This window comes from Poromitra crassiceps (genome assembly GCF_964638095.1).
Source record: "Poromitra crassiceps genome assembly, chromosome: 6".
Taxonomy (NCBI): Eukaryota; Metazoa; Chordata; class Actinopteri; order Beryciformes; family Melamphaidae; genus Poromitra; species Poromitra crassiceps.
This window is the reverse complement of record NC_139627.1, coordinates 21432879-21442878: the sequence shown is the minus strand read 5'-3', so window position 1 is coordinate 21442878 and position 10000 is coordinate 21432879. Positions and strand designations below refer to the sequence as shown.

The following is a 10000-nucleotide window of genomic DNA, read 5'->3' as shown; positions in this document are numbered from 1 at the left end:
GAAATCAGCTGTTGAGACCAAAACCATTTTTGAACCAGGCTGTAAACATTTTATTTCTGCTGTAAAGTTGGGCATTTTAACATGGGGGTCTATGGGGATGGACTCGCTTTTGCAGGCAACCTCAAATGGCCATTCGAGGAACTGCAGTTTTTGGCACTTCCGTGTTGGCTGCATTTTTCCAAGACGGACGTTGCGGCTGGAGAAAATGAGTAGACTTCCAGAGGTGTTTACCTTGGGCACCCTGCTGGGCGTGGTGTCACTGTGGAGATGAGCCAGCCCTCTGGCGATGCTGGCTGCCATGGCAACAAGCTCCTCCCAGCTCAGGATGTTGGTGGACAGGAAGTCCTGCAGGTTCCCCAGGCTGTGATAGGCCAGAACCAGCCAGTACTGTGTGTGGGCATGGCCCGGCGGGCCCCGCTCCTCAGCTGCCAGGAAGCGGACCACGTTATGGTGCTCCAGCTGGGGGTCGGAGAGGATGTACGCCTCGTTCCTCCACGAGGCATACTCCACGGCCGGGAACACCTTCACCAGTGGTGGAAGAAGGATTTCCAGTTTTGACTTCAGTAAAAGTAGCAATACCACAGTGTAGAAATACTTTGCTACAATTAACTCATTCCCTGCCATTGGCGTCTATAGACGTCAACCCGTCTTTTCACCGCCATGCGATAGATGATGCTCTTGGCCACCTTATGAAGTGCTACCATACTTGTATATTCCTCCACAAGCCAGAGTTATCGCCCCACAAAACCAGCAAGCATTCTCAGCATCGATCTCCCTTCATGGAGGAAACGCATAAAACACGTCCAGCCTGGTGCCTCAAAGGGGTGCAAGGAGCTGTTTACCCCGGGCTCGGCGCGTTGTGACAGGGGCTCGTGACAGTCACTCAACGCTGGAGGATTTCTTTCACTAGAAGCATGATAAACGCACACAAATCACTTCTCCTGTCACTTAGATTATAATCCGCTTTGTGAACCCTCACAGAGTGTACATTTCAGCCGTCAAATATGCCCCCAGACCTCCACACATTGAGTCACAGGAGGCACCACCAGACCCACGGAGAAGATGAGAGCCTGACCCGCCCCGTCAGCTCTCTCGTGCGGGGTGAATCTCTCAATTACTTCGCTGTACAAACAGGCATGTATCTCAGCTTCCTGGCGACAGACGGGCGTTTTCGGTGAAAACGACCTACATTCAAGTGCCGATAACTAAAGAACGGAAGAAGGCAGAAACAAACTTTTTTTTCCTATGAAAGTAGAGGCTTTGTTCTGTCTTTTGGGATATTCAGTGTTTACATAGTCATAGAAGAAAATATTCTGCGGGTCCCGGAAAATCATGAAAAAGTCAGAAACCCTGGTGGTGAATGAGTTAAAAGTCCTGCATTCGAAATCTTACTTACAGTAGTAGTAGTACAACAGAGAGCCAAAGTCACGCCTGCTTCCGGTTTAGGCATACGCACCAGAGCCATTCGTCCGCCATTTTTTCAATCATTTCGTAAAATGCGTATAAAAATAGTTTTACTTGCTCAAATCAAGCGATTCAGCTATATTTGGAATCACGAGAGACCATAGAACATTTCACTCAGAACTTAAAAACAAAACTCACACACGCACGCACGCACGCACGCACACGCACACGCACACGCACACGCACACGCACACGCACACGCACACACACACACACACACACACACACACACACACACACACACACACACATATATTTAAGTTTTGGTCTGAGTGAAATCTTCTAGGTCTCTCGTGATTCCAAATATAGCTTATTAAATATAAGCGTTTTACGAAATGTAGACGGAAATAATAATGGCGGACAAATGGCTCTGGAGCGTACCTATGCCTAAACCAGTGATACTCAACTTGCATGTGGCCCGCGATGGAATTGCATTTTTTTTCTTTTTTTTTTACAGTGCACCTGAACGCAACATGCAAGATACCCGCTGAATAAGTGTCCAAATGTTCATGTCATTCTGGCCAATACTCCACTTCTGTTATAGCATTTCAGTCTGGAATATGGAATATCTTTCAATAATCTATGATTTAGCTGCTAAATTGTCAAATACCGCCATCTGCTTGCTACCCAGGCACTTATGTATGTACTTAACCTAACTAACTTAAAGGAGAACTTACCTCCAAAACACTTTTTTTCAGCTTTTAACCAATATATATGACTTTGGGGGTGATGTGTGAAGAATTCTGGTCAGAATTTCCACATTTGACACCAAACTGTTGCCATTTTACCATTTGTATCATTTTTCAGCAGCATATCTGGCATAAGCGCCCTCTTAGGGTCAAAGACTGCTTTTTTTTTCTTTTCTCAAATGAATGGGATATTTGACACGTCATGACGTCATGGTGAACCAAAGACTATGGGATTTCAAGATAATTACTCCCCTACCCCCCCTGTACCCTTTCAGCTCCTCAGAACTCCAAGCCTATTCTTATTGAAGTTTGCTCTTAAAATACTGAACCAAACGTTGTCAAAGTTGGCACATGTCTTAATTATAGTTAGTTTCCCGCTGAATGTGTCACTACTTTATTAATATCTTACCTGAATAAGCTCGAATGATGATGTTTATATTATCAGTCCGAGTTGGAAGCACTGTCTCAAGCCCAGGCAGGTGGGAGCGGGCAGGAGAGAGTCGTACTGTAACCTCATGGACGAGCCTCAAGCTCCGGGGGCGCGCGGCCGCGCGCAGCAGCAGCTGGGCTCTCTGTGCTCTGAGAGCAGAGAGCAGTCTGATATTTCCGCAAACAAATAGCGTCGCAGTTTAGCGCACATGTAAAATATAACGCTATACTACGACGTGACAACGTGACAAAGCTGGTCTAAACACATCGGCTGCTGTAATATCGTCACTGTGTACAAGCAACGGGGGGGGGGGGGGGGTTGACTCGCTGTGTGTGTGTTTTGCTGTCTGGAGCACTTTCTCCAGTGCTCTCTGTGCACAGTCTGACATTTCATTGGAAGCACTTTCTCTCGGCCAGTCAAACGGGAGAGTCTGCTCTGCTCGCTCATGCACCCGCGGGGCGCGCGCACACTGCACACAGCAGCAGTGAGAGGCGGGGGCTTTCAGTCAGCAGAGCAGAGCAACTGGCTCTGTCTGTGTGTGTGTGCTCCGAGGAGGAGAAGAGCTCTGTCCTGCTCTGCGCCCTATGAGGAAAAATCATAGGTGCTGTAAATTTCATCAAGAATCACGAAAACCCCCAAAACGCAAATTAAAAACGGATTTCATTGCGCGGTTTATCTCTAGTTAGACGAGGGAATTACGTGGAGAAATCTCGCATTGTGTTACCCCAGAGCGAGAGGTTTGTCCTATTGTGGGTGTGCTGCTGTTAACGAGCCCATGTCACTTTGCTCCCGTAACGTAGTTTGAGTAGTTTCCATAGAGTTACATGCAGAAAAATAATTAAATTTCTAGTTCGCCACTGAATTACCAAATTGATATAACTTTCAACCATTTTGAGCAAAGCTCTTTCCAAACAGGCCACCAGCGTTGGCTAGTTGCTGATATTTATACAGATATGGCCAACCGCGCTGGAAGTGGGGAGCTGCCGGGGCTGCAGCCCCCCCTGGTGGCGGCCTCAGCCCCTGCACCTTCCTGACGCAGCCCCCCCCCAGCCCCCCCCAGCCCCACCCTCATTTGGCGAAACTTCAGTGACTGTCACAGGCATCTCTCTCTCTCTCTCTCTCTCTCTCTCTCTCTCTCTCTCTCTCTCTCTCTCTCTCCCTCATTTCCCCGTGGGTGCTCTGCTCTGGGCTCTAGGCTGTGGCTGGGCGGGGTCTCTTTACATTGATTTGATAGCAAACTCCACCCACCCCAGGCCCGCTGGCGGCCCCGGGTTACAAAACGAGTTGATCAAAACATAGCCCAATCTGATTGGCTGCATGAGTCAGTGCACTCTATGTGACCCTGCTGACGTAGTGAGTAAACACACTTGCGCATTGAGCGGTATCAGAGAGAGAGTGACAGACTGACACATCTCAACACAAGTAGCCAAAACAAAATGAGGAGATTTTTGATCACAAAACCTAGTGCGTTTTCCAGCACCACCAGTGCAACCGTGACGAGTAGCCTACGACTTCCAGTTCCAGGTGAGGTGTAGTGGTGTGTGTTATGAGATGAGATGAGTGTGGTTTACAGCATGCTTCGGTCGCTTGTTCCTATTCTGTCGAACTGAAGTGGTGTGTGAAGTGTGTGTGTGTGTGTGTGTGTGTGTGTGTGTGTGTGTGTGTGTGTGGGTCGCTGTTAAATCTCCTATGGTGCGTTTGCGTCACTACAGCTTTATCGCTTTATCGGGGGATGGGTTGGGCGACGGGCATGCGCAAGCATGGGCACGCACTGGCACAGACAGAAATCGGCACCCCTGATTCCATTCAAGTTTTAAGACAATGTGCATTAGGCTACAAGTGCCAACTTCACGCAGCATGCTCGCACAAGGCCGTGCAGCGCACTTTGCGTGTGCTCGCACCTCGCACGTGCACGCGCACGCACCTCACACGTGCACGCGCAAAGTGCTCGGCGCGGCGCGGCGCGCTTTGCGCGCCGCGCAAGTCCGAGTATATGCTTCAGACCCCCTCGTGGGAGATAGCTTCCCGCGCGCCTGGATATGGCCCCTCTCAAATAAATTATTTTTGAGGCAGTAGGCAAACTGTAATGGCGTCGATTTCCGAAAAAAAATCTGGACTTCAACACAGCCAAAGAGTCCAGTATAGACAAGAGCATATGTCATTTCTTGGTTTTTTCCATAGGTATTTTCAAATCACTGTTCTAATACATATCTAGGGGGTAAGTCCTCCTTTAACCTAACTAACTATCCGGTGTGTGCAACATTGTCAGACTAAACTCCGGCTGACACCCCAAAAACCTACAATCCGCTACAGAAAAATTTATATTGTTTGTTTATTAACTGGCCCCATGGCCTTCTATCATTTCACGAAAGTGGCCCCCGGGCAAAGCAAGTTGAGTATCCCTGGCCTAAACCGAAAGCGGGCGTGACTTTGGCTCTCTATATTTCCCTCTGAAATGGAGTGAAGTATAAAGTAGCATGAAATGGAAATACTCAAGTAAAGTACAAGTACCTCTAAATTGTACTTAAGTACATGACTTGAGCACTAAGTTACATTCCACACTGACCTTCACGGCCACCGTCTCGTAGCTGCTGGCGCCGCCCCTCTCCCCCTGCAGCAGATGCGCCCTCCACACCTCAGCGAAGCGCCCCTTCCCCACCAGGGCCTCCAACTTGATCGGCAGCAGTTCGGCCATTTGGCCCCGCCCATCCGCCGTGTCGCCGCTCTCAGCCAGGGATGGCGGCTTGGCGTTGGACTCCTCCCTCCCTCCCCCGGGCCGCATCACGCCTCCTCCTCCCTCCCTCCTGCCTCCTCCGCATGGCAGGGCTCGGTAGCGGTCCGGGGCGGCCTTGGCAGGCCAGTCGGGACGTGCGGGCGGGCCGGGCTTGCCGGGGCGGCGGGTGCGGTAGAGGTAGAAGATGGTGATGGCGACCAGAGCCACCAGGACAGGAGGCACCAAACTGACCACCACCACCGGGATCACATCCTTACTCTCCAGCTTGGAGAAACCTGCAGGGACAGAATCCATTACATCCATCCATCTTTTCATGCATTAAAACCTATTTATTTACCCATTCATCCATCCATCCATCCATCCATCTATACATGTTATTGTGCTGTAGTAATCACTACATCCATCCAAATTATATTATTGAAACTTTGTAACGACATTTTATTAAAATTGTTGTTTACATTCTAGCAGCCAATGACATTGCTGGAAAGTTTTTTTTATCAAGTTTTTCGAACCTGCGACGCTCATGTTGGCAGGCAGGGAATCTACTACTGCACTACCTGGACACCCGCTGGAAAGATTTAAGTCTCATAATAAACAGAATTCTGCACAGTCAGACTTCGTTGTCACTGAACTTTCATTGATCACATCGTATCCTGGCTGTATTGATCCTGAACCTTAGATCGAGTATCGAATCGTACTATCATCTCAACCATCCACCCACTCACGCATCTGCTCATCCATCCATCTATCCACCCACACATGTATCTATCCATCCTGTCTATTCACCGTTGGGTCCCTTGTCGAAGATGAGCTTGTCGTTGCACTCGTGCTCGCCCCGGCAGCCACAGACCCACATGGCTCCGTCCTCCGCGGGCTGGGGGACCATGTGACACTCCCGGGACGAGGCATTGCGCAGCAGGCCGGGTTCCACGCCCTCTAGAGGCAGAGTGGGGTCATGACACAGCGTCTGCACCGTCATGCTGACATTCGTCTTCCTCCTGGGTGCAGGCAGAGGAACATGCGTGTGACAATGCAGACGTAAAAGAATGTGCTCTTTCACATAGACACATGTACATATACACAAAGATACATGTAGCATACATTCACACAGATATATTTGTGTATACAGTACTTCCATTGACTACATTCATCTCCTAACCCCAGCCCAGTTGGTCTCAAGGTGTCATATCACGCTGTAAGAAGTGTCAAAAAGCATCAAAAACATGCTAACAAGCGCAAACATTTAAGCTCACAGTGCAGTGGTGTGGTCATTCAGCTTTATGCATCCACGGATCCACGGTCACTCACTCCATGAGTGAGTGAGTGAGTGAGTGAGTGTCCTGACTTTGCCATCTTCTGACGGTCAGAGACTGCAGTGGGGCCTGCTGGTCCAGCGCCACGTGAAAGAGCCAGACTGACACTTAAAAGTTACATTTCTTCGTTAAAATCCAAAACATCACAGAAATGGAAAAGTCTCTAAGTCCACGAAATCTCTAATTCCAGGATTCACCCGATCACACACTTTGCTATTTTAGAAGTAGTAGAAGTAAAGGTTCTGATCTAAAAAAAAAATCCTGTAAAAGTAAAAAGTTCCTCTTTAGAACAGAGAATGTTGTTGTTAGCTGTGATCTTTACATGTGATTCTAACAGGGGAGAGGACTTCAAACTAGATTATTTTCACTTGGAAACATTAGAAATGAGAAAAATAAATAGCAGAAACAAAATCAAGTCAGATTCGTCTTCTCAGTGTGAGTGGATCCACAGTTTGTCTGATCCAGTTTGTGTTGCTGATGGAGAGACACAATTTGTTCTGTGATGGATGGGATTTAAAATAGACTGAAGGACAACAGACCTACCGCAGGAATGACATATTTTTGTAGGCTTACGCACAAGTCCCTGCACTTCCTGGTTCCTACGTGTAAAAGTCAATGGGCTTTTTGTATGGGAATTTCAGTTAAATGCATTAAATAAGGTCTGTGGCTAACAAAGGTTTATGAAACAGTGAACTTTGTGTTCAGCAAGATAATCACTTTGAAGCATCTTTGTTAAAATTGGCTAAGTGGGCAGGCGGTGGTGTGGGCGGTGGTGTGTGTCACAATTGTGATGATGCCATCAGTGATGCCATCTAGATGTCATTTGAACAATTGTGATGTCATCAGTGATATCACTTGAGCAATTGTGATGTCACCAGTGATGTCACTTGGGCAATTGTGATGTCATCAGTGATGTGACTTGAGCAATTGTGATCATCAGTGATGTTATAAATCCTTCTTCTTCTTCTAATGGCTTTGCGGCAGACTGGATGTCTTGCGGCACATTGCTGTCTCTCACAGATTACACAAATTCCAGACTCGGGGGCCCACCCCCTCCTCAATGCTCCTCCCTCCGGCCTCCTCGCTCTCCTCTTTGACCGCCGTGTTCCCGGACCTCTTGGCCCTCGTGCCAGCGCGCCCACCTCCCTCGCTGCTCAACGGCTCACGCTTCGAATCCTGCTCGACGGCCTTCAGTGAGGATCCAGCTCCACCAAAAATGGGCTTCCTGGCTGAGGCTTTATAAGTGGTTGGAGTATAAGTAGGGAGAAGAGGACAAGTGGCGCATTATCTCCAGAGTAAAGGGAGAAGAACTCTCCACCCTAGGAATCGTTTCGAGTGAGATTGTTAGTTTTCTGGAAATTAAAAAACGCATTTACGCTTCGAAAATCATAGAAGTGGTCCTCATTTTATCAAGAATATCTTGCTGTCCACTGTTTCATAAACCTTTGTTAACCACAGACCTTATTTTAATCATTTAACCAAAATCCTCAAATCACATTGACTTTTAGGAACCGGAAGTGCTAACATCCAGGTATTCCGGACTCATTCCTGCGGTACGCTATACTTAAAGGGGGACTTACCCCCCAGATATGTAACAAAATGGTGATTTGACAAAACCTATGGGAAAAACCAAGAAATGACGTATCCTCTTGTCTATACTATACTCTTTGGCTGTGCTCAGCTCAGGATTTTTTTCCAGAAATCGACACAATTACAGTTTGCCCACCGCCTCGAAAATAATTTATATGAGAGCTGCAATATCTTTATAAATATCAACAACTAGCCAACGCTGGTGGCCTGTATGGAAACAGCGTTGCTCAAAATGGTTGAAAGTTATATAAATTTGGCCATTCAGTGGCGAACTAGAAATTGAATTATTTTTCTCCCATGTATGTGTGTGTGGCTTGTTGTTAACTTATTACCGCAGCACAGCACAATAGTCAGGACAAACGCCCTGCTCTCACGCTCATGCAATCACAATGTGAGATTTCTCCAGGTCATTCCCTCGTCCAACTTGCCATATACCGCGACATGAAATCCGTTTTTAATTTTCGTTTCTCCCTTTTCCATGATTCTTGTCAAAAGTTTGCTCCTCTCCAGCGCAGAGCGCAGAGCTGGTACTGGAACATTCTCCCCCCTCCACCCTCCCCCCTCCCTCCTCCTCCAGGCTGACGGTGCTCACAGGCGAAACAGCCTCGTCCCTTTGTAACCGTCACGGAGCAACAACAAACACAGACAGAAATAGCTGGTGTGTGATTTTTCTGCACAATCAGTGTCTGAGATTGGGTACAGGATTGCGGGAATCCCGCATCTGGACTCACAGGTTACACAGGTTACGACTGGGCAAGCCGCTGGTCACAGACAGGCGGGCAGAGCGTCAGTGCAGCAGCAGCTCCGTGTCCCCAGCGAAAAGGGGCACAGAAGACCACCAGTCGTCCTTGAGAGGATTCCAGCATTCTATGTTGTCTCTCAAGCTAATATGGAATTCTGGACAAAATCATATCTAGGCTACATAAAAATAAAAAATAAATCAGATTTGCATCTGAGAGACCAAATCTCATCATAGGGCTCCTTAGTATGAAAAAGGTTGGGAATGATTTACAGCAACACAATGCAATTTCCTTCCTTTTATGATTATAGTGGCGTTTATTGATAGTATTGTGTTACATAGGAGTTGGTAGGAAAATAACAGGCGATTGTAATCAATTAACAGGTGATTAACAGGTCAAGTGACATCATGGGAATAGGCTTGGAGTTGTGAGGAGCCGAAAGGGTACAGGGGGAGTAGGGGAGTAACTATCTTGAAATCCCATAGTCTTTGGTTCATCGTGACGTCACGATGTATCAAATCTCCCATTCATTTGAGGGCAAAAAAAAAAGCAGTGTTCCACCCATAGAGGGCACTTATGCCAGTTATGCTGCTGAAAAATGATACAAATGGTAGAATGGCAACAGTTTGGTTTCAAATGTGGAAATTTTGACCAGCATTCTTCACACACCACTCCCAAAGTCATATATATTGGTTGAGAGCTGAGAAAAAGTGTTTTGGGGGTAAGTTACACTTTAAGTAAAAATTCAAGGAAAAGTCAAATTACCGACTTTAAAGTACACAAATAAGATAAAAGATTAAATTACAGTAACCTGAGTAAATGTAATTAGTTAAAACAGTCAGTAGTTTATTGTGTATGAAGTCAGAATCTGATCTTCTCTTAAGCGGCTCTCAGCAGTGACCTTTGACCTGGATAAACGAGTATTTTCCTCTCCTCTGTTCTCCAGTATCAGCTGCCTGTCTTATCGCCGGCTCCCAGCCTCGGCCCCCTCCCTCTGCCTGACGCCGGCAGGAAATGAGAGGGGCGCGGAGAGGGGGGTC

The 10000-nt window shown here is 47.4% G+C and overlaps 1 protein-coding gene across 1 annotated transcript in view; it reads right to left on the bottom strand.

The window, feature by feature from the left end:
- tgfbr2l (transforming growth factor beta receptor-like) overlaps window positions 1-10000 on the bottom strand; it is a gene marked incomplete at its 5' end in the record, with an annotated part of 26206 nt that overhangs the window by 5982 nt on the left and 10224 nt on the right. The window contains 3 exons of the mRNA XM_083638157.1: window positions 232-522; window positions 5150-5592; window positions 6104-6315. Coding sequence (XP_083494283.1) covers window positions 232-522; window positions 5150-5592; window positions 6104-6315 — 946 coding nt within the window. The remainder of the gene's footprint in view (window positions 1-231; window positions 523-5149; window positions 5593-6103; window positions 6316-10000) is intronic.